Source organism: Molossus molossus, unplaced genomic scaffold (genome assembly GCF_014108415.1).
Source record: "Molossus molossus isolate mMolMol1 unplaced genomic scaffold, mMolMol1.p scaffold_m16_p_2, whole genome shotgun sequence".
Classification (NCBI taxonomy): Eukaryota; Metazoa; Chordata; class Mammalia; order Chiroptera; family Molossidae; genus Molossus; species Molossus molossus.
In genome coordinates, this window is record NW_023425355.1 from 130,237,006 (window position 1) to 130,261,314 (window position 24,309).

The following is a 24,309-nucleotide window of genomic DNA, read 5'->3' on the forward strand; positions in this document are numbered from 1 at the left end:
TTTTAGTAAGTGTAAAAGTTGTACACTGAAAACTAGAAAACATCATTGAAAAAAAAATTACATAACTAAGTAAATGAAAAGACCCAATTTTCATGGACTGGAAGACTTGGCACTGTTACAGTGACAATACTCCCGAAACGGATCTATAGATCCAATAAAATTCCTATCAAAATCCCAGCAGCCAGCCCGGCCAGAGTTGCTCAGTTGATTGAGCACCGTCCCATGGACTTAAAGATCCTGGTTCAATTCCCAGTCAGGGCTCATGCTCAAGTTTCAGGCTCAAGTCCAACCAAGTAGGGGGAGTGCAGGAGGCAGCCAATCTATGTTTCTCTCTCACACATGTATGTTTTTCTCTCTCTTTCTCTTTCTCTCTCTCTAAAATCAATAAAGATTTTTTTTTAAAAAAACATATTTTAAAAATCCCAGCAGCTATTTTGCATAAATCGACATGATTCTAAAATAAACAAAATGTGATATACTTCCACACAATAAAATATTCAGCAATAAAGAGAAATGAAATATTAATACATGCTACAATATGAATGAAGCTAGACACCAAAGGTCACATATGATTCCATTTATATGAAATGTCCCAAATATACAAATTTGTAGAGGCAGAAAGAGTAGTGGTTACCTAGATCTGGGAGTGATGGAGGGACTGAGGGAAATTACAAGTAAAAAGTAGGGGGTTTCTTTGGAGAGTAATGAAAATGTCCTAATATTAACTATGGGGAAGGTTACAAACTCTGTGAATACACTAGCAGCTATTAAATTGTAGACTTCAAATGTCTGAATTGTATGGTATGCGATTTACATCTCAATAAAGCTGTTAAGTAAAAAAGACACAAAACTAGTCTGAGTCTCCTTCTAACCAACCCTCCCCCTTTTCTGACCACTAAGAAAGGACATATGTACCTTTTAAGAGGGAAAAATAAATGCTAACCCCTTTGGTTCTCTTAAGTAATACTTTTAATCTCGATTTCAAGAGCCCTCAGTTGAACACAAACCTCTGTAACTTTCTGTGCCTCTGAAGCAACTCTTTGCACTGTTGTAAAACAAATGTTGAATTCCTGAATGATGGAAGGATATAGACTGTTGAAGTCCAGAAGCAAAATGAACTTATCATAAAAACCTGCAATAAAAAGAAGCCACATTACAAAGTCTTTTAAAAAAGCAGATTTGTCAAACATCACATTAGAAAGACTAAGCTCTGAAGTATATTACAAACAATATACTATCCAGAGCTGTGAGGTAAGACAAAAGGAAAAATGGAATCAACCACCACCTCATAAAAATAAGCTGGACTGACCCTGGCCGGTTTGGCTCAGCGATTAGAGCGCTGGCCCGTGGACCAATGAGTTGAAGGTTCGATTCCAGTCAAGGGCACGTACCTGGGCTGTCATTCGTCCCCGGCCCAGGTTGGGTCGTGAGGGAGGCAGCCACTCGATGTGTCCCTTTCATGTCAACGTTTCTCTCTCTCTCTCTCTCTCTTCCTCCCCACCCCACTCCATCTGAACAAAAATGGAAAAATGTCCTCAAGTGAAGATAAAAAAAGTTGGACTAGCGTGAAAAGTGAGGTCACAAAAGAGGTCCTCTCTCGCCTTGAAATCAGCTACAACAAGCCCTTTCCCGAGAAGTTCCCGAAGTACGCCATTACCAGGCAAATACCTCCCCACATCAATTACTATGGACAGGTGTCATATTTATTTCAAAAAAAAAATTGTTGTTCAATTCTCCTTTAAGCAAGCATTCCCTCCCACCGCACCCCCAAAATATTTCATGGTCCCTACCAATGAGCAGTTGTATGTATTTTCTATAATCGTGCCTTCAAAGAATAAAATGAGCAGTCTGCTTACCTGTACACAAATTGTGCTAAAATGAGACAAGAGATGTACATATGTCAGTAGTGGAACGATCCACCCTTTTTACTTGCAAAGGGTGAACAGAAAGCTACTATATTTCTCTGGGACATTTACAAAGAGTTTTCTTCACCTTAAGAAGAAACCGAAGAAAAGTAAATGTCCACTAATAAGACAGTAATAACAGCAGCAAACATATCAACAGCTTACTCTGTGTCAGGCACTATACTAAACAATCACTTTTATTCCTTAAATCTCTGTGTGGTAGATATTATTCTTATCTCCATTTTACAGAAGAGGAAACTGAGGCTTATGGAGGTTAAACAGGAAGCCCAAAATCATATAACCAAAATTCAAGCCCAGATCTAACACCAAAGGACAACTGAACTACTGATGTGTTTCAATCTACTAATAATTTAAATGTCTCCTACTCAGAGCTCAAGTTACTTGATAAAATTCACATTAATCCCTGCACAACATGTGAATATACTTTACACCACTCATCTATACACTTAAAAATGATTAAGATGCTTAAAAAAAAAAAAAAAAGATTATTTCTACTTTGTGTACCACAACATATCTTCTTTACTATTCACAACAACAAGGAAAGGTTATTCTGTTAAAGTTCAATTTGGTGGTTACTGTCTAAACTTTCTTTAATTTTGCTGTCCAATATAAAATAATGTTATTATGAGACCTAATTGCTAACCTATAAAATATAATTCAGGTCTTCTAGTTTCTCGGGCCTAGCTCTGAATTAAGAAATTTCTTACCACCAGGGTAAGCCAGTCCACTGCCCAGCCTTACCAACTTTAGGGTCCAATACCAAGCCTCCAGCATAAGCTGCTTTCTTACGTCCTTTCTTATTTTTATTGGCATCTCCATCAATGTCTTCATCTTCATCCCCCTAATATCAAATGGAAAGATAACTTCACCAGCCAGCAACTAATGAACTAATTAAAAAGTTTTATGACCCCCCCTCCTTTTTTCAAATGCAATGTACAGTTTTAACAAACATTCTGTACTTTTAGTTAGTGGTCCTACAGTTATTGAATCCAAATGAATGACAAGCATGGTAGTTACAGAAACAAATACTATAGCTGAGCTAACAAATATGAAAATTTAACTTTAAAATCGTTCTGAATTCATAGAACTTCACTTTTTTAAATCAACAGATACTAGAAATACAATTCTCCATATTATGTAAAAATTGGGATTGTAGAAGAATCCCCTTAAATTCATTACTCTACCATTCATAATATAAAAACAGAAAATTACTTCACACAGATATTACCATTATTCTCACTGTTAATATGGACACCTTAAACTAAATATGTCCATATACTGAAAATTCATTCCCAAGTAGTTTGTCAATGGCCAACATGCAATGCGCCTCAGCAGAAGTCAAATTTCTCTAAGTTAATATTCCCTTTACCGATTTTAACAATGTACATAAAATAAGCAAATACAAGAACCTGAATAATTTTAACATTAAATTCCCATTCTGAAGCAATTACAATAGTAGCTAAGTTTCAGTTCCAATGTGATGGAGGCCACTTCAGAAACCTGAGTGTGGTGACCTTAATATTACTAGTACATAAAAATGCAACAATGCAACACAAAAATAAAGGCTCACAGGTTTAAGAAAAGAAAATATTTAACTGGCATGTAGCTTTGGGTGGGGCTAAGGTGGCAAAACACTTTCCAAGCACGGTCAACCATCAGAGAGGCCTAATGCCTCCCTCAAAAAATTTCCTATTTTATCATTTTTATCTCTACAGAGAAAAGTGGAGAAAGAAATGACCACACAAACACATTTGACTCAGTTTCTATAGTATACAGGGGATTAATTATTTTGAAAGCAGATATTATCACAGCAAAAAAAAAAAAAAGGCTACATAGGTAATACAATGAGGGGTTAAGAAAAGGCAAAACACTATACAATTTTAGACCCACCAGTTTTTGCTGAGGCTTCCTGAAAATCTGCTTGTCAGGCACAATATAGTTGTTTTCATAAAATGCATGAAGCAACAAGAACTCATTACGCTCAGCTCGTCCACCCATCAGCGTCCTAGACTATTAAACAGAATTTCTTTTTTAAAGCTGGGCTCAAAATCACAACAAACAAGAGTAACTCTGACTTGGTAAATTTAATCAAAGCACCTCCTTCAAAATCATGCCTCATAACAAGGGCTGTTCTTTTTTTAAAGGTACTAAATTATTTCTAGCATTTTCTTTAAGCATTATAGTTAAAAGACAAAGAGAGCTTAAAATACTGACAACTTGGGCTATTTCTTTACTCCCAAATGGGCCATTCCACAAATGAGACACAGCCAGATGTTAGAGACGATCCTTCTGTTCACCCAAATTTCAACATACTGCACCTGGTTTCCCTCCCCCTCTCCCAACCAGTTCTCCATTTTACAAAAGAAGCCCAGCTTTCAGAATACAAGTTACTCATTTTATAAGTATGCATTTAGACTCATTATCATATAACAACTACCCCAAGCAAACACTGAATCCAACAGGAAATGCTTTTTCCCCTCTCTAAGTTAAATTTACCATAATGTTCCCAGCAATGTTAGTGATCTGCAATGCTAATGGAAGAACATTTAGCTCACACATGATCTGCAAAATGAACCTGGCATCTTTCCAGGTGTGTTCCAACAGGTACAACAGATGAGAAGGTTCACTGTACAGAAAGGTAAGAATAAAACAGAATCAAGTAATTAAAGGAAACAATGACTATAATCAGAACTTCAGAAAGTATTACAAAAATTTTTGGTATAAGTAACCAGAGCAACGGCACCTTGGCTTTGAAAATAATTTAAAATAAAGTCAGTATAAAACTAGGAATGCATTCATACCATCAATCCCAATTCCCTTCTCCAAACCACACACACACACACACAAAAAATCCCACAAAGATAAAGTGAAGTTACGAATTTAACAACCTGAATCCTTTCATTCACTGAATCTAGTATGTCTCGCATACCTACTATGTGCCCGATAGCCTGTCCTCAGGGGGCTTGTGTACTCATAGGGGAGACAGCATAAATAACAAATCAAACAGATGGTATGTTATATGATGGTAAGTTAAAGAGAAAAAAATTTAGAAGCAAAGAGACTAGTACATGTCAGGAGCAGAGACTGAATTTTCAGTTAGGGAACCGGGGAAGAGTTCACTGAGAATAACTGGATATCTGAGGGAAGAGCATTCCAGGCAGACAGAACAGCACATTCAAAGGCCCTGAACTGAGTGCAGATCTGGCAGTTCTAGGACCAGGAAGGAGACCAGTGGCTGAAACAAAAAGAATGATGGAGAGAACAGAAGATAAGGACAGAGTTAATGGCAGAGAAACACATTACATAGGACCTTGTAAGTCAAAATAAAGATTTTGGTTTTTACTCTGAATGAAGTAGAAATCACTGGAAGATTCTGGGCAGAGTGCCACATCTGGTTCTGAGATTGAGAACAGAAAGCAAGGAGTCAAGGGTAAAAGCAAGAAGACCAACGAGAAGGCTAATAATATGAGACCCAGTCCTCCAGGAGAAAGAGGGTGGTGGCTTGAACCAGGGTGCAATGGAAGTGGTCAGATTTAGACATATTTTAAAGACAGACCTGCCAGGATTTCCTGATAGACTGAACGTGCGACGTCAGAGAGAGGAATCATGGATACCTCAGAGGTTTGGGGCTGAGGATGACTTAGGAGGTTTCCAGAAGCACCAGAAAAAGAAAGTTACTATTACTGAAGGAGGGACTACAAGGGGAACCTAGGGGAGAAGATCAAGTTACGTTGGAGGTTCCTATTAGACACCAAGTAGAACAGGCAGGTGGATACATGAGTCTGCACTTCCGGGCAAACGTCTAAGCTGAAGATATGCAGGTGGGAGACATCAGAACCCACATGGTATTGACATTTCTGAGACTTGGTGAGATCACCTGGAAAAGCAGCACAGCCAGAAAGAGCAGCAGTCCAAGGATTCGGGAAGTATGGGCAGAAAACAAGGAGAAGTGGCCAGAGGGGTAGAAGAAATCTTATTTGAGAAATAATCAAACACAAAGTTTCAGTTACACAAAATCAGTAAGTTCTGGATATCTAATGTACATCAATGTCACTACAGTTAACAATATCATAACGCATACTCAAAATTTGCTAAGAGGGTAAACCTTAAACGGTCTCACCACACAAAAAAGTAACTGTGAGGTGATGAGCAAGTTAATTAGATTGACTGCGGTGATTATTTCACACTGCATATGTACATCAAACATCAAGTTGTACACCGTATATATCTATCTATCTAGATATATATATACACACACACACATATTTTATGTCGATTTTACCTCAATAAAGCTGGAAGAAAGAAATAATCACGCAATATCTCTAAATAACTTAATGACTTCTCAGTTTTTATATTTCCAAAATATTTATACCAATTCCTGAATTAATGAATTAAGGGTGGAAACATAAATAGTACATCAATTTCCAAACTTCTCTTGGGAAACATCAAGACGGTGATAAGTTAGGGAGATAGAGATAAACTGATCAAATTAGAGTAATTCAAATTGCAATCTAGTTCAAATTATTATTAATGTAATGGAGATGGTGGTGTGACACGAAACAGACAATTTCCCCGCCCACAGCACCACACGCTTCTAAGAATGGTACTGTTGTCTTTCTTTTGCTAATTTCAAGACAAATTCTGAAGCACCAGGATCATACCTGTACATATTTCGTATATTTTCCACTGGGATTACAACCCTTTCAGTTTTCAGAATCTGTTGAACTAGTTCTGACAAATGGTAGCTTTTACAGCGAATTAATTCCTTTGCCGAAATCTCCACATCACAGATCATTCGGCCACAGGTAGCACTTCGTTCACCAAATCCACTCCTGCCCTGTAAGGGGGAAAGACAAAAAGCAAATCCCGTGGAAAAGCAGACACTGAGAATAGTTTGTGCTAACCTGCTTTGAGGGTCGTCCAAAAATTACAATGATGAAATTCTCATTCTTCCATTCATCCAGCCTTCAATCAAATATTTTTTAACAACACTTTTCTAAGTACTCAGATATAGCAGGGAGCAAAACAGAAAAGATTCCTGATCTCATTTGAAATACACAATACAAAATACATATCATAAACACAAAATTATATCATTTTAGGGGTAAGAAGTTTGTGGAAAAGTAGAGCAGGGTGAAGGGAACAAGGAATTTGGGGAAGCCACATCTTAATGGAGTGGTCAGGGAAAACCCTGCCAAGAAGTTACTGTATAAAGAAAACCTTAAAGAGGGTAAGGAGTTAGTTTAGGCAACTGTTCTGATGGATTGGTAATAATCCCTCTATCACCTCAAAGATATGAATAAGGAAAGAAGCAAGAGCTGTGGCCCCAGTTCCAATCTATAGCAGCAGAATCCTCTGAAGAGCATTACAAAAAGTACAGATTCCTAAGTTCTCTGATGAGACAGCATTCCCACTTTATTTATAGACATTAAGTAAAATAAGATTTCAAGCCCTGAGCAGTATCAGGTTTAGGAAATAAAGGTGCTTCATACAAAACCACCAAAATCTCCCTAATTGAAGCAAGTAGGTAGAATGAACGTGCATGGGCTTTAAAAGAATCAGATGGGCCTGGGTTCAAAAATCTCAGCTCTTCCCTTTAGTAGTTCTGATTCTAAACAAGTTCTGTTACCGCTGTGAGAGGTAATTAACAAAGAAGGCATTTAGCCCACTGTCATCTTATACATTGAATGTCAGCTCCCTCCCATTCTGCCTCCCTGTCGTCTTCCCGAATGATCATATTCGGTGAATTCTGAGCCCTGCAACTCTGCTCTAAGGGCTAGTGCTTCGGTACAGCTGAGGTGGCGGTGACATATATGTACTGTCTCTAGATTCTAACAGCTAATTTAAAAAACTACCAGTGGCTTTTACCAATAAAATGCTGGATTAAAAGGAAAAGATGTTTAGTGCCAAAGGTAAAATGTCCTATCACAAGACAACCAATTCCTGGTCAAAGCATATAAAAAGTCAAATTTAAAAAGCAATATTTTGGAAATTATTATTACCCCAAGCTTCGGCATGTTGAATCGCTTCAGTCGACCAATCTTGGACCAGTGAGGAACTTTGCACTCATTAATTCTCTGCAGTAACACTTCCAGTTCAAACCCATAAATATTATGACCCTAGTCAGAAAAAGAAGGGAAGCAATAACATATCAAATACAAATTACAGGATTTATTTTCATATGCATAGAATTTCTTTGCCCTTTCTTTTTCTGGTCTCTAATTGAAGGCATCATGAGTTTACCTCCGATTGGGATCCTTTCTTCTTCAGGAATTTATTCATCAGCAGCATTCATTAGCCTTGACATTCACAAGCCTGCTAAGCAGATTGCTGAAATAAACTTTTATCTCATCCTAATTGATGCAAGGTTCATATTAATGTCTTTTAATTTGCAGCTCATGCCTCAGTCTTGGAGGCAAATGCAAATTTTGATGTCCACACTTTTTACATGATCAATAAAAGCTGTATTCAAACAATTTCATTTTACTTCCTTAAAAAACAAGAACCTGCCCTGGCCGGTTTGGCTCAGCAGTTAGAGCACTGGCCAGTGAACCTAAGAGTCATGGGTTCAATTCTGGTCAAGGGCATGTACCTGGGTTGTAGGTTCGATCCCCAGCTCTGGTTGGGGTTGTGTGGGAGGCAATCAATCGATGTCTCTCTCACACAAATGTTTCTTTCTCTCTCTCTCTCTCTCTCTCTCTCTCTCTCTCTCTCTCTTCCTCCCTTCCACTCTTTCTAAAAATCAATGGATCCCAGATGGTGTGACTCAGTGGTTGAGCATCGACCCATGCACCAAGAGGTGGCCAGTTCAATTCCTGGTCAGGGCACATGCCCAGGTTGTGGGCCAAATCCCCAGTGCGGGGAGTGAGGGCGGAACGTAGGAGGCGGCCAATCAATGTTCTCTATCATTGATGTTTCTATCTCCCTCTCTAAAATCAATAAAGAAAAAAAATTTTTAAAAATTATAAAAACCAATGGAAAAATATCTTCGGGTGAGGAGTAACAAAACAAAACAAAAAACCAAAAGCCCATATGTGTTGTGTGACATTTACATAGACTTTTAGAAAACTCAGGAACTGCATCCAGTTTCTTCCTAAAGAACTGAGTTCAAACATTACTGACTTAGATTCTTAATCAATGTGTAAAACAGTAACTAAATAATACCACTCAATAGTTCAAGTAAGAAACTTGTAAAACACAAGGACACAAAACTATACCAAGTAAAAAAAAAAATCTCAAAAATGTAACCAAATTTTCCATGTCTACAATGACAAATTCCATCATGTGAATAATATGGTTCACTACCTATGCTTGTTAAAAAACTAGATAAAGTTTAAAATAGATCAGATCAATAAAAAGATTTACTTGTTATTAATTTTAATTAAAAATATGTATCGCTATATATTTATGGTAGTTTTGTCTATTAAGACACCAAAAAGACATGAGGATGTCTCATTTCCAAATTATCATGCCTGGGAGTAGGGACTCAAACCCCCGTCAGGATTCTCTCTTACACTCATTTGGATTTCTCACTCACAGACTTGGCTCTAATACCATATGGCAGCCCAGCTACACCAGGAACCATGACATCTCCTGGGGACCCAAGAGAAAGGCTGCTGGTGGAGACTGAGTTAGGGCCTAGTGCTAAGAACCACAGTAGAGCACTGTGAATAAACTCTTCCTGACACTTTCAAGACGGGTCCTGAAATACCATAAGGGAAGTGGGTGCAGAGACACTGGTAACAACCTACAGGCTCTCAGTACTTTGGCTATACATTGTCAGGAAAGGTGTCCAGGAGCAAAAATGAAAGCAGAGAATTACATGGTAAACATGTTTGCAAGGCTTCAATGTAACCAAATTACCAACAGCACATTTAAAATGTAGGCATGTATATCCTACTTTCCTCCCAAACCCAGAAGAAAAAAAAAGACAACAGGAAGGACTCCTATCAAGGAATCTACAAACTAAGGAAGGCCAGAGGAAACATAAAATGTTACTTCATGATTTTTAAGAATTGGGGTAAAAGTGACAACGTGGATGGACCTAGAGGGTATTATGCTCGGTGAAATAAGCCAGTCAGAGAAAGACAAATACCATATGATTTTACTTATATGTGGAATCTAAAGAACAAAATAAACGAACAAACAAAATTGAAACAGATTCATAAACACAGAGAGCGAACTGGTGGTTGCCAGAGGGGAGGGGGACTGTGAGACTGGGTGAAAGAAGTCAAAGGGATTAAGAAGCACAAATTGGTAGTAGTTACAAAATAGTCACGGGGATGTAAGTAAAGCACAGGAAATAGAATCAATAATATTGTAATAACTATGCATAGTGCCAGGTGGGTACTGCAAATATCGAGGGGAACACTATGTAAAGTACACAACTGTTTAATTACTTAGCTGTACACCTAAAACCAATACAAAATAAAAATTGAAAGTTTAAAAAAAAAACTTAAAAAAAAGAATTGGGGCAAAGACAACTCAACTAATTATTACCACTTACTACTTCATGGGAGCACACCCAATCATCAAGAGAAAAAAAGATTCCTGGCCCTGAGCTCTAAAGGAAATATATCAAAGAGATCCACTGAGTTCATAAACTTAAAATACTTACACTTTGGGGACTGACACCAAACCAAGTGAATTAACTCCTGTGATCACCATACAGCTGGACCACAATGCCAAAATTCTGGATACCAACAGTTGACCCAAGTTTATAAACTTACAGGCTGGTGATCTCTAAGTGTAAATAAGTGGAGTACCAAAACTTTGATAATAATTCATAAGTTGCCTTTCTATTAGAGGAAAAATACTATCTTACAGCAGGCTGATATTTTCCCCCTTTCTGTTAGCAGCAAGTACAGCAATTACCACCAGTCTATAGGGTTCTTTCACTCTGAAAAGATTCTTTGCTGCTCAAAAAGTGCTAATCAAGTCACACTGACATAGCAAAGGAATGAAGCACTTCCTCATGACATGATCAAACGTCTACTTACCACAATGATATCAGGATCGATTTTGTGAACTTTTGCAAGGAAAAAACCCAATAGTGTTCTCTCTGTTGCAGCAATCTCAACCTTCACTTTCTGTTAGATAAAAACAAACCAGTCACTTACTCTTTATTCTCAAGTACTATACCTTGTTTTCTTGTTCGGGTAGGGTAAGATTTCTTAGAGCTAAAAGAAACCACCCAGCTCAAAACTAAATGCAGCAGTAAAATTCCCGATTCTAGGTTTTGCCTTAATTGCACAAAGTCTCTGAGGAGCTCATATTGGTAATGAGTGTGAATGAAGAAAAATTTTAAGTGTTGAGCACTATCAAGGGCAGAAATGTCCCTCCACAGGGACACACTTGTGCATCTGGACACATATTATAACATGAATCAGAATAGCTATCAAAAACATTACCTACTTTCTTAGACTTCACTGTTTATGTATTTACCACATAAAGAAGTTCCAAGGATTGTATAAACTAATATCAAATAGTGTTGTAGGAACATATAAATAAGAAACTAAACTAAAAGCAAACATTCATTTAAGAATTACAAGTATCTTAAATATAAATAAAATGTATTTCATACAAAATGCTTCCACTTGGATTACTAACTATAAATCAGGTATTCAAAAGAGCCATTTATTAAGACTCTCCTAAAATGGAAGTTGATGGCTATATGTTTTCTATAACTAGCTTGGCTAAAAAATATCAGTTTGACTGTAATGGAGTGAATTTCCCTGGTCATTCTATTGGATAGGTAATTCAGGGCACTTCACAAATAACAGCCTAGTCTAACAGTACCACCAGGCTACTGGACTTCTCAATCCAATTTTAAATAAGTGGAAAGTGACAAGGCTGCTAACTTTTAATTTTGTCAAGTGAGAACATTAAAAAAAAAAGACAACCCTGGCCAGTTTTGCTCAGTGGTTAGAGCATTGGCCTGGGGACCAATGAGACGCAGGTTCGATTCCAGTTAAGGGCACGTACCTGGGTTGGGTTTGTCCCGACCCTGGTCAGGGTCGTGCAGGAGGCAGCCAGTCATGTGTCTCTCTCACATCGATGTTTCTCTCTCTCTCCCCCCCCCCCCACTCTAGCTGAAGATAAATAGGAAAAAATATCCTCGGATGAGGATTAAAAAAAAAACCTACAAATTTACCAACACTGTCATTTCATAAAAGAAACAACATACACCCTCAAAAAGAGATCCTTTACATCAAATACATTTACTTTTGTGAAAAACTCACTACAATATCCAATTCCCTAATCCACCCCCACCCTTTTCATTAAGGACCCATGGAGTATACTGGGAGTAAACTTCTCTATGGAGTATACTGAGAGTTTAGAAATCACTGATCTATTGGGAAAAGCCCATATCAACCTTGCCAATACATGTCCCTTTAATAACCACAGCGTTCCCGCCCTGGCCGGTTTGGCTCAGCAGTTAGAGCATCAGCCTGTGGTCCGGAGAGACCCGGGTTCGGTTCCCCCTAAGGGCATGTACTTCAGTTGCAGTTTGTCCCTGTCCCTGGTTGGTCATATGGGTGGCAGCCACTTGATGTGTCCCTTTTACATTGAAGTTTCTCTCTCTCTCTCTCTTGCTCTCTCTCCCTCCCACTCTACCTGAACAAAGAATAGAAAAACGTCCTCAGATGAGGATAAAAAATTTTAAAAAATAACCACAGCGTTCCCAACTGCACTTGGAGAGGGAAAGGGGAGGTGCAGCGCTCTACCCTACACTTTCCCAAAGCAGTAATCACATTATCGTGCATTTTGGAAAAGCTTCCTATTAAGCTATCTAAAGGAGAGTTTGAGCCTATCCATCTACTTATACACTATAGAACCCCACTACTTTTAAATGGTTTAACATTTAAACACTGCTAAACAATGTTTCTAGTTTTACATTTCTAATTCATTTTAATGGGTTAATGTCACAGTTCAATACAGCAAGAACAGATCTAATCAATCAATGTAAAATGGCCTGTTTCTACTAATCCACACCATCTTCCTTTTCTCAATCTAAACAATAGATGCTTCATATTTAAAAGAAATAATACTGTGAAAGGGGAGGGACAGGAACGAGGAGGGTATCAATGGGGGAAAAGGAGAAACATCTGTAACAAAAATTAATTAATTTTAAAAATAATAAATAGCACTGCCAGTGTGGCTCAGTGGTTGAGCATTGACCTATGCATCAAGAGGTCGCCGGTTCGATTCCTGGTCAGGGCACATGCCCAGGTTGTGGGCCCAACCCCAGTGGGGGCATGCAGGAGGCGGTTATCGATGTTCTCTCTCATTGATGTTTCTATCTCTCTCTCCCCAAAAAAAAATCAATAAAGAAAAAAATGATAATAATAAATAAATCACTATAATTGAGATAAAGCATTTAGTACAAAAGCGTGCCCACACACACACTGTATGTAGCTACATCCTTGCAGAAGCTTTGCTGGTTTAACTGTGAATGTACACATAAGAAAAATTGTATTTAGTGTGTTTTAATGAAACATACATTTAAAAATGCTGTTTAGTATTTAATGTATTATATAAATAAATAATACTTAAAAATGCTGTTTAGTATTTAATGTATTGTATAAATAAATAGTACTGTTACACATAAAAAATAATTAAAAAATAAATGAGTTCTTTACCTTTTTCTTTATTTCTTCACTAAAAGCATATGGAAAAATACAGTCCTTTGGTTTAGACACAACTGTAAGAATGAAAAAAATAATAAACCAACATACATCTTAGCCAATTTCAAACATGTCTCCAAATGAAAACTGTCTTAAATATAAATTCTCCCCAATCTCTAAAGAGTAAAGAGAATCAAGTATTTCCACTGATCATGTTATTGGACCTCAAAAGAACAGCCAAAACAAACAATCCTAAAATCTGTATGGAACCTCAAAAGACCCCCAATTGCCAAAGCAATCTTGAAAAGAAGAATAAAACTGGAGACACCGCCCTCCAGGTTTGCAACTATATTGCAAAGCTATAGTTATCAAAATGATATGGTACTGGCATAAAAACAAACACATAGCTCAATGGAACAGAATAGGAAGCCCAGAAATAAACATATATATATATATATATGCACATATAGTCAATTAATTTATGACAAAGGACCCAAAAAGAAATGGTACTGGGAACATTGGATAGCCACATGCGTAAGAATGAAACTGGACTACTATCATACACCATACACAAAAGCTAACTCAAAATTGATTAAAGACTTAAACATAAGACCTGAAACCATAAAACTTCTAGAAGAAAACACAGATGGTAAGCTCCTTGACATCAGTCTTGGTGATGATTTTTTGGATTTAACACCAAAAGCAAAGGCATCAGAAGCAAAAATAAACAAGTGGAGCTACATCAAACTAAAAAGCTTCTGCAAAGCAATCTACCAAAGGGGAGAAAATATCTGCAAATCATATACCTGGATAAGGGGTTAATATCCAAAAGAAATAAAGAATTAATACAACTGAGCAGGCAGAGGTTGTGCCGCAGTCACAACCGCACCCGCTCCTGGTCCCTGGCCCATCAACAGCATGGTGTGCAGGGTGACACTGAAGTGACCCATGTGCTGCACCCCTCTGTACGGCCCCACTCCAGGCCTCAGGGCCCCAGACACAAAGCCACTGCCGCTCCAGATGCAGATGCCACCCCCAACTCTTCAGCAACCTGTCCAGCCCCGCAACGAGCGGTGCCTTCCAACTCTAGAGCAAATATTTCAGAACATAGAACAAAAATGTAGTCATTATCAGAGGTGGAGACGTTTAGAAGTTGTTCTTAATCAGAATGAAGCTTGTACTTCAAAAAGTAAGCCTCACTCCTCAGCACTCACAGCACCTACTTCTCCAAGTTCCTCCTGGATGAAGGAGGACCAACCCATCTTTACTCTCAAACAAGTTGGAATAATATGTGAGCATCTCATAAAAGGCTATGAAGATAAAATTCGGGAGGAGTATGAGCAAATCTTCAATATCAAACTAGCAGAATAATAAGAATCTTTTGTGAAATTCACACATGATCAGATTATGCGGCAATGTGGGACAAGGCCCACAAGATACGTGTCCTGAAGCTTTCTTGCATATCTGGGTACCAGGTCTGACCTCAAGAGATAATTGCTGTGCACTTTTTGCAACTGGTTTGATACCACATTTCCGCTCCAACTTTGCATCCTGAGAGCACTTAAAAGGTTTCTGCAGGTCCAGTTTATAGAACTTGAAAGACTTTAAAACTTTCTGGTTGCCACAAGCATATCCTTCTTTCCTGCTTATCCAATAAACAGCTGTGCCCTACTGTAATAGATTTTCCAAACAAAATACCTGGAGTGGCAGTTTAGCAAAACATGCCCTCAGTGGCACTCGACAAGCGGAGTTTTCCAAAGCACAGTTCTGTAAAAAGGGAGTACGAGCATATGCGTATATGTGTTTTTAAGTTATTATTTGTGTTGTGCAAAATTTTTTGATCTTGGGGATTCTAACTGTGAATTTGATGCATGACAATTATGATTAAAAACATTTGCTTGACCTACAGAAGATCATTCATGTTTTATGAGCATATAAGTTGTAACAGTGGGTTGTTTTATGTGCAGGGACTGTTTTCAGGCACAGAATATAAGTCATATGTTAGGATGGACATTAGATGTGATTACGACATAGCAAAGGTCTTAGGTCCTAGGTCAATAAATGTGTGGTGAGGAATTGGAAAGATACTTTGACTCCAAGCCTTAAAATACCCACGTGGAGTCTGTGCTCACCTCATTCACACAAAGGGCTCCCTGGCCATTGAACCTTTACAAAGAAAAAGTCTCCCCTGGAGCAGGGGCACGATGGTTTATTTGGGAGCAAAGAAGAAGTGAGCATGGGCTGGGCCAGGCCCCAGTGGCACTGCTACTTGGAAGGAGCCACTTCCCCTTTGTATCAATTGTTATAAATATTTTTGGATCCTTTGGTCAGGTTCTCCCAAATTCTTTTAAGAGGTGTCCATGTTCAACTGCTTGAGCTTTGTTTTGGCAGCCCGCCCCCCAAAGCTGCTTACAGACTGTTCTTCACCGTGTTTCCAAGTCTGAGGAAGAGAAAGTAGCCTCTGTTTTGAGGAAGTGGAAGTTAAGTATACATTTATCTTTTTTGTTGTTGTTGTTTTGTTTTGTTTTTTAATGGCAGGTCAAATATCCTGAAACATACATATATTTTGATAGCCTTCTAATCCCAGTTGAGTTCAAATTTTAAAGTAACACACACAAGCTAAGAGAATTCAATACTGTTCCAAGGCACTTACTGAATCTCCATGACTAGATGAAAACAAAGACAATTAGGATGGACAATTTAACTGTGACTGATTTTTACAAAATGCCTTGTTCCATTTATTACTGTTTCTGGAAAGGAAAGTTCTATTGTAATTGTTTTCATTTGAATATAGAATAGTTTCTTTTAAATTATAGCTTATTTTGAAAAATTCTGAGTGTAATTAAAATGTATGCCAATACCTTCCAAAGTAAGGTAATATTCAGAGACAGTTCTGATCAGAAGCCTTAGAGAAATTTCTGGAATATTCACATTGGAATATTATTAATGAATGTCTTTGACTTAAATCTAACAAAAAACTGCAATGTTATTCTTTGTACATTTTCATTATATACTGTTAGCAAGCTTAGTCGCAAACAAATAAAATATTTAAACTATTAAAAAAATACTGGGTAGAAGATCTGAATAGATATTTTTCCAAAGAAGTCATACAGATGGACAACAGGTACATGAAAAGGTGTTCAACACATCACTAATCATCAGAGAAATGTAAATCAAAACCACATCAAGATGTCACTTCGCTCCTGTCAGAATGGTTATCATCAAAAAGACAAGAAGTAACATGTGTTGACAAGGATGTGGGAAAAAGGTAACCCTCATGCACTGTTGGTGGGAATGTAAATTCATGCAGCCACTATGGAAAACAGTATGGAGATTCCTCAAAAAATTAAAAATAGAACTACCATATCATCCAGTAATTCTATTTCTGGGTATTTACCTGAAGAAAATGAAAACACTAACCCAAAAGGACATATGCACCCCTATGCTCATTGCAGCATTATTTACAACAGCCAAGACATGGAAGCAACCTAAGTGCCTATCAATGAATGAATGAAGAAAATGTAGTGTGTGTATATTCACATACACACTGGAATATTATTCAGCCATAAAAAAAATCTTTACATTTGTGACAATATGGATGGACCTTGAGGGAATTATATTAACTACAATAGGTCACAGAAAGACAAATACTATATGATTTCACTTATATGTGAAAGCTAAAAACAAACTGAATTAATACAGGGAATAGACTGGTTGTTGCCAAAGGTGGGGGTGGATGGTGGGTGAAATGACAGAAGGGCGTCAAAAACGTACAAACTTCCAGTTATAAAATAAGTAAATCATGGGGATGTAATGTATAGCATGGTGACTACAGTTAATACTACTATATATTGCATATTCAAAAGTTGCTAAGAAATTAGATCTTAAAAGTTATCCATGAAAAAAAAATTGCAACTATGTACTGTGACAGATGTTAGACTTATTGTGGTGATCATTTAACAACATATACAAATATCAAATCATTATGTTGTATATATAAAATACAATGTTACATGACTATCTCAGTCTCTTCCAAGTTTGAAAGAGGAAATCTAAAGAAAGAAAAAAATAGTCAAGCACAGAACCCTCAGTCCCTACAATTACTGAAACTGCTTAGACAGAACATTTGCTACCTAAGTCAAATGGAGGATGTTTATTAGTCCTTCCCAAAGGAAATGCCCTACCACCAAAGCTTCAACTAGCATACAATGGAGAAACTCACTCCAACCACAAAGTTAGACAAGTAAAGATGACCAAAGCTTCCCTCACCACACTATAAATAAGTTCCTTGCCATTCACCATAGCTGTTTACACGACTGCACACAAAGAGGAGGTAAATAAACGTATATTGAAATGACCTAACGATTGTTCATTTCCACATAGTTTCCAGTTTATTTTCATCATTTTGTTCCATGTTTTCCACCCCACTTAAAGGGTAAATCTTTGGTAATCATTTCACAATATATGTAAATCAAACCATCATGCTGTACACCTTAAACTTATACAGTGATGTATATGAATTATTTCTCAATAAAACTAGAAAAAATAAAGGTAAACTTCACAATAATAATACATCATACTATGCTCCTCCAGTTCATGTGTTTCTGGGCTGGAAAAAAAAACAACAACTAGGAAACATAATCGATCGATTGTGTTATGCTTTTTAAAAAACAAACAAACAAAAAAAGTGGTGATTTAACTGACTAAGCTGTTATCATGGATTATGCCAGAATGCTTTTGGAGACAGACTCTGGACATGCAAAATCTGTGGGACTGTTTCACCCATTGAATTTTACACACAGCACAACCCAACACCAATTTGATATTACTGTAACTCCTCCCAAATAGGTTAAATATTTGCTTATTGCTTGGCATCTTCCCTTATAACAGAAAACTTTTGCCAGGCTTTTATGATAGGCTTTTAGAATGACATCATGAAAAGAAAATAGTTAAAGCATAAGTCTGACCCAGGAAAAAACTACTGCATACCAATACAGTAACCAGTAGAACAAAAAATAAAAAGAAAGATATCAAACTGCCTTCTGACTTCTCTTAGAACTAAATAAACCAGCTGAATAAGAAGCAACCAATCCAATACAACACTCATTACTTTTGAAAACAATTTAAAAAAACAAGTGACTGATCTGACAGTTGGAGAAAAAAATTTAAAAAAACTAAAATCAAGCCATCAGTAAACCAGCTAAAAAAAATACATACCACAGAAGTGGGACTGAAAGGGAGGCTTTGGCGATGCTTTATCTAACGCAAAGCTGTGATGGACCAAAGCTGCCACAGCAATAATCTGCAAACAAAGGAGAGAGAAAAACATCACTTATCAGATGAAGGTGTATCAGAATACACCTGCTATATATTCTGCATTCTCAACAAAACAACCAAGAGTATTAAAAGATACAGATTTTAGTACATATGAATATTTTTTAAACTTTGTATTAAGAAAGCATTTAAACAAATCAAAAAATAGAATAGTAAACCACCTCTCATATATTCATCATCCAGCTTCAATTATCAACTCATCTGTAGCCTTATCCGCTTCCTGCCTTCCCCTAGATTATTTTGAAGCAAAGCCGAGATATATCATTTTATCCAGAAATATTTCAGCATGTATCTCTAAAACAGTTTCTCAACCTTGACACTATGGACATCTTAGGCCGAATAATTCTCTGTTGTGGGGGCCGTCCTGTGAACTGTGGAATGTTTAAAGCAGCATCCCTAACTGCCAATAGCACCACACCCCCATCTCCAAGTTGTAACAACCAAAAAATGTCCCTAGATATTGGCAAATGTCCCCTTGAGAGCAAAAATCTCACCCCATTTACCACCACTTTATAAAATAAGACATTTTAAAAATGTAACACAATCATCTCAGCTAATACAGTTAACAGTAATTCCTTAAAATCATTCAATATCCAGCCCTGGCCGGTGTTCTCAGTGGTTAGAGCATTAGCCCTCGGACTAAAGGATATCAGGCTTGATTCCTGGTCAAGTGCACATAACTGGGTTGCAGGTTCAATCCCCATCCCAGTCAGGGCTCGTGCAGGAGGCAACCAATCGCTATTGATACTTCGATACTTCTCTCACATCGATACTTCTCTCTTTCTCTCTGTCTCCCTCCCTCCCTCCCTCCCTTCTACTCTCTCTTTAAAAAAAAAAAAATCAATGGAAAAAATAACCTTGGGTGAAGACTAACAACAAAAAATTATTCAATATCCAGGCAGGATTCAGATTTTCCTGTTTTCCCAACTACCTCAATTTTATTTACCAAATAAGGTCCATACTTTGCAAATGGCTGATACATAAAACTATAGGTAGAAACCCCCAACCTCACCTATTATTTCCCTGCAATTCATTTGTTGAAGAAACTCGGTCATTTGTCCCATAGAGTGCCCCCACAGTATGCATTCCGCTGCTTGTATCACAATGTCATTGAACATGTTCCTCTGTTTCTGTACTGCCTATAAATTCACATTTAAATCTAAAGGTTCGATCAAAGTCAGATACAATTTTTTCACAAGAAAACTTTAGAGGTACTACTGATTTACTTCTACCAGAAGGCACACACATATCATGTATAGTTGGTTATCTCTGTTTTAGTGATATTAGCAGCCACTGGTGATCATTGCCTAGGTCTTCGATTTCATTAGAGATTGCAAAGTGGTAACAGTCAACTTTTCCTTCTTCAATTATTAGCGGGAAACCTATGAAGTGAAACTCCCTATCATCAATTATTTGGTGAGCTAAGGTGTAGTATATGTTCAAAGAACTCAAGATAAATGCTTGATTCAATCCCTTTATTTACCTGCTTTTACAATGAGTTGATTCCCTAGCTTCCTTGATGGGTGACCAATGCGGTTGTTAGTGTTTACATAATCATTATAAACTCCCATGTTTCAATCTTTTACAGTCATTCTTATCCATGCTCAAACTGTCCCATCTTGGGCCCGTACAAAACTCTTCAAGTTGATTCCTGAGTCCTTAGATTTTAATATCACCCTTACTTGCTAGAATACCAGACATTCCAGGCTTATCTCGGACATTTCCTGCCCTGAATCAGCCATTTCTCCACAGAGCCCAGTTTCTTTTATTAGGAAATGAAACTGAAACCTCACTCTGGGTGCTAGGGATGGATATTTGTTTTTTAAGCTAATTAAGCCTTTCCCAAACAATTATTAACTGTGGCCATCTACTGTATTAACTATTATTAAAAGATCAAACCACATACTAAAAAAAATCAGAGTAAAAATAGTGCCAAAATTGTGCTGTTAAAAAAGATTCCCATCAATGTCAAAAGGACTTAGAAGTAAATATAAAGAAGGTCCCGCCCTGGCCGATTTGGTTCAGCGGTTAGAGCGTCGGCCTGCGGTCCTGAGAGACCCGGGTTCGGTTCCCGCTAAGGGCATGTACCTCGGTTGCAGTTTGTCCCCGGCCCTGGTCAGTTGTGCGGGTGGCAGCCACTCGATGTGTCCCTTTCACATCGATGTTTCTCTCTCTCTCTGTTCCTCTCTCTCTCCCCCCCACTCTACCTGAACAAACAAACAAACAAACAAAAATGAAACTATTGCCCTGGCCAGTTTGGCTCAGCGGTTAGAGCATTGGCCTGCGGTCCGGAGAGACCCGGGTTCGGTTCCCGCTAAGGGCACGTACTTCGGTTGCAGTTTGTCCCCGGCCCTGGTTGGTCGTGTGGGTGGCAGCCACTCGATGTGTCCCTTCACATCGATGTTTCTCTCTCTCTCTCCCTCCCACTCTATCTGTACAAAAAATGGAAAAATATCCTCGGGTGAGGATAAAAAAAAAAAAAAAAAAAAAGAAGGTCCCAATGACCAAAGAGAGACAAATTTAAGCATCAAAACTAACCATAACAGCCCGGTCAGTATGGCTCAGTGGTTGAGCGTCGACCCATGCACCAAGAGGTCACCGGTTCGATTCCCAGTTAGGGCATATGCCCAGGTTTTGGGCCCAACCCCCAGAGGGGGCATGCAGGAGGCAGCAAATTGATGTTCTCTCTCATCAATGTTTCTATCTCTCTCTCCCTTCCTCTCTCTCTAAAAATCAATAAAGAAAAAACATTTAAAAATAATAACAATAATAGTCCTAGCTGGTGTGGCTCAGTTGGTTGAGCATCATCCCATGCATCGAGAGGTTGCCAGTTTGATTTCTGGTCAGGGCACAGCCTGGGTTACAAGCTGGATTCCTGGTAGGGGTGTGCAGGAGGCAGCTGATGGATATATCGCTCTCACATCAATGTTTCTTTCTCTGCCTCCCTCTCTTTTCCTCTCTCTCTAAAAATCAATACAAAATTTATTAAAAAATAAATAACAAAAATAAAAAATAAATGGTTGGTCAACACTGCACGTAATGTAGGTCCCCAACTTCCTACTCAGAATATTGGCAATGAAAAATAAAGTACACATTAATCTCATCTTTCCAGTATAAACTACTACAGCATAACCAAATAGTGCTAGTTAATGAGGAAATGTTAATTTTTATAAAAAATTAACTTATAACCCTGGACAATGTGCTCAGCATCAGCCTGTAGACTGAAGAGTCTCAGGTTCGATTCCTGGTCAAGGGCATGTACCCTGGTTGCAGGTTTGATCCCCAGTCCCTGTTGGGGTTGTATTGGAGGCAACCAATCAATGTGTCTCTTTCACATGGATGTGTTTTTCTCTCTCTCTCGCTCTCGCTCTCACCCCTCTTCCCTCCCACTCTATCTAAAAAGCAATGGAAAGCCCTGGCCAGTTTGGCTCAGTGGTTAGAGCGTCGGCCTGCGGTCCGGAGAGACCCGGGTTCGGTTCCCGCTAAGGGCACGTACTTTGGTTGCAGTTTGTCCCCGGCCCTGGTTGGTCGTGCGGGTGGCAGCCACTCGATGTGTCCCTTCACATCGATGTTTCTCTCTCTCTCTCCCTTCCTCTCTCTCCCTCCCATTCTATCTGTACAAAAAATGGAAAAATATCCTCGGGTGAGGATAAAAAAAATAAATAAATAAATAAAAAGCAATGGAAAAATATCTTTGGGTGAAGATAAAAAAAAAAGAAAAAATTAACTTATAAACATTCTAATATTTAGCTTGTCTAATAAACATGGAAAAGATGACAAAATTAAAAAAACACCATTTTACAACTCCTAATGAAATAACTAATTCCAGCAAAAATCACTAACAAATGAAGCCATTAGAGCAATCGTGCTCAACTGGGAACAACTTTGCCTGCCACCCCCAGGGGACATTTGGAGGTATACAGAGGCATTTTTCATTGTCACACTAGGAGGGAGGAGTGCTACTAGCATCTAGCAGGTAAAGGCCAGAGATACTGCTAAAAATTCCACAATGCAGAAGACAGCCCCCCACAAGCGAGAATTATACAGCTCAAAGAATCAGTAGTACCAAGGTTGAAAAACCCTACATTAGATGAAAACGTGAACCAATTAGTCAATCAGCCCCACTAGCAGTAGTTAAACCAGACACTGTATGCCTGCTGATATGATACAATATGAAGTACAAATGCACCACACATAAAGTATTTTTGGCCAAAAAAAGAGTCAAACCTGAATCTAATCAACCCTTTATCACTAACTAGCAGGGGTTGCATGCCTTTTTTGTTAAGAGCCAGATGGTAAATATCTTAGGCCTTGCAGGGCATATGGTCTCTGTCCTGGCTACCAACTCTGCCTCTGTAGTGCAAAAGCAGCTGCAGATAATATGTAAGTGAATAAAAATGCTGTTTTCCATGAAACTTTATTTACAAAAACAAGTGGGAGACTGGGTTTGGCCCACAGGTCACAGTTTGCCAACCCGTTATAGAGGAATAAGTCCAATGACACAACGAAGCAAACAAATACAGAAAAGGGGCATTCTATGATACAACCAACAGTTATTCCTCAATAAGGCAAAGTCACTTAAAAAAAATTGCAGGAGGGGTGGAGGGAGCTGCTCCCATTTAAAAGATTCAAGAGACATAAAAATTAAACACCATCTGTGAATCTTGAATTCAAATAATGAATCCTGATTCAAATAAACCAACTGTTACAAGACATTTTGGAGAAAAGGAGTCATGTGACTATGGACTGGATATTTTAGATATCAAGGAATCACTATTAATGATTTTAGGTGTGATAATGGCATTATACAAGAAAGTATGCATGCTTTGAGAGATGCATACCAAAGTATGTAATGACACAAATGTCTGAGATTAGCCTTAAACTATTTCAGGAGGAAAAAAAGAAGGGGGAATAAATGAGTGTGACAAAACCTTGCTAAATGCTGAATGTAAGTGACTGGCATATGGGAGTTCATTAAATTATTCTATGTCCATTTAAAGTTATCCAAAATAAATTTAAAAACCAAAAAATAAAAATAAGTCCAGCAATTTAAGTCTTTTAAAAGAGTTTGGTAGTGAATTAGTAGTGTTTCCCCTTCAGAAAGAACAACTCTCTCTTGCAGAATAGCTATAGAAATTCAGGCAATTATTTGCATCTAAGGCAGAGGTACAAAATCTGTCCTATTTCTTTACCTCATTTTGATGTGTCTTTGCATTCTGTATTGTCTTCATGCTGAAAGACATCACCACGAGTGGAGGAGGACCAATATCCTTAATTACATTCACCAGGTCTGGTTTCAAAGCCATTGCCTCAACTTTACACCAGCTGACTGGCTGATTTAAGAGCTCTAAAAGAGACCAAATACAACAGAGCAAAAGCCATTTATTGAAAAAGAAAAGAAATACTACAATTAAGACATCGGT

The 24,309-nt window shown here is 38.0% G+C and overlaps 2 protein-coding genes and 1 non-coding gene across 7 annotated transcripts in view; 1 reads left to right on the plus strand and 2 right to left on the minus strand.

The window, feature by feature from the left end:
- The window catches only part of POLA1 (DNA polymerase alpha 1, catalytic subunit), a 321,724-nt gene that overhangs the window by 264,453 nt on the left and 32,962 nt on the right, over positions 1-24,309 (minus strand). For all 5 annotated transcript variants that reach the window (XM_036270523.1, XM_036270528.1, XM_036270524.1 and 2 more), the window contains 10 exons: positions 24,079-24,233; positions 18,770-18,854; positions 13,568-13,629; positions 10,925-11,014; positions 7,928-8,044; positions 6,587-6,762; positions 4,422-4,551; positions 3,816-3,935; positions 2,667-2,766; positions 1,008-1,132 (listed from right to left, as the gene is read on the minus strand). In XM_036270523.1, the coding sequence (XP_036126416.1) occupies positions 1,008-1,132; positions 2,667-2,766; positions 3,816-3,935; positions 4,422-4,551; positions 6,587-6,762; positions 7,928-8,044; positions 10,925-11,014; positions 13,568-13,629; positions 18,770-18,854; positions 24,079-24,233 (1,160 nt within the window). The remainder of the gene's footprint in view (positions 1-1,007; positions 1,133-2,666; positions 2,767-3,815; positions 3,936-4,421; positions 4,552-6,586; positions 6,763-7,927; positions 8,045-10,924; positions 11,015-13,567; positions 13,630-18,769; positions 18,855-24,078; positions 24,234-24,309) is intronic.
- On the minus strand, positions 1,896-2,025 carry LOC118636833. Its single transcript, XR_004960804.1, has one exon.
- On the plus strand, positions 14,501-15,001 carry LOC118636015 (akirin-1-like). Its single transcript, XM_036271079.1, is given in 1 exon segment — positions 14,501-15,001. A coding segment is annotated over 1 exon segment (501 nt).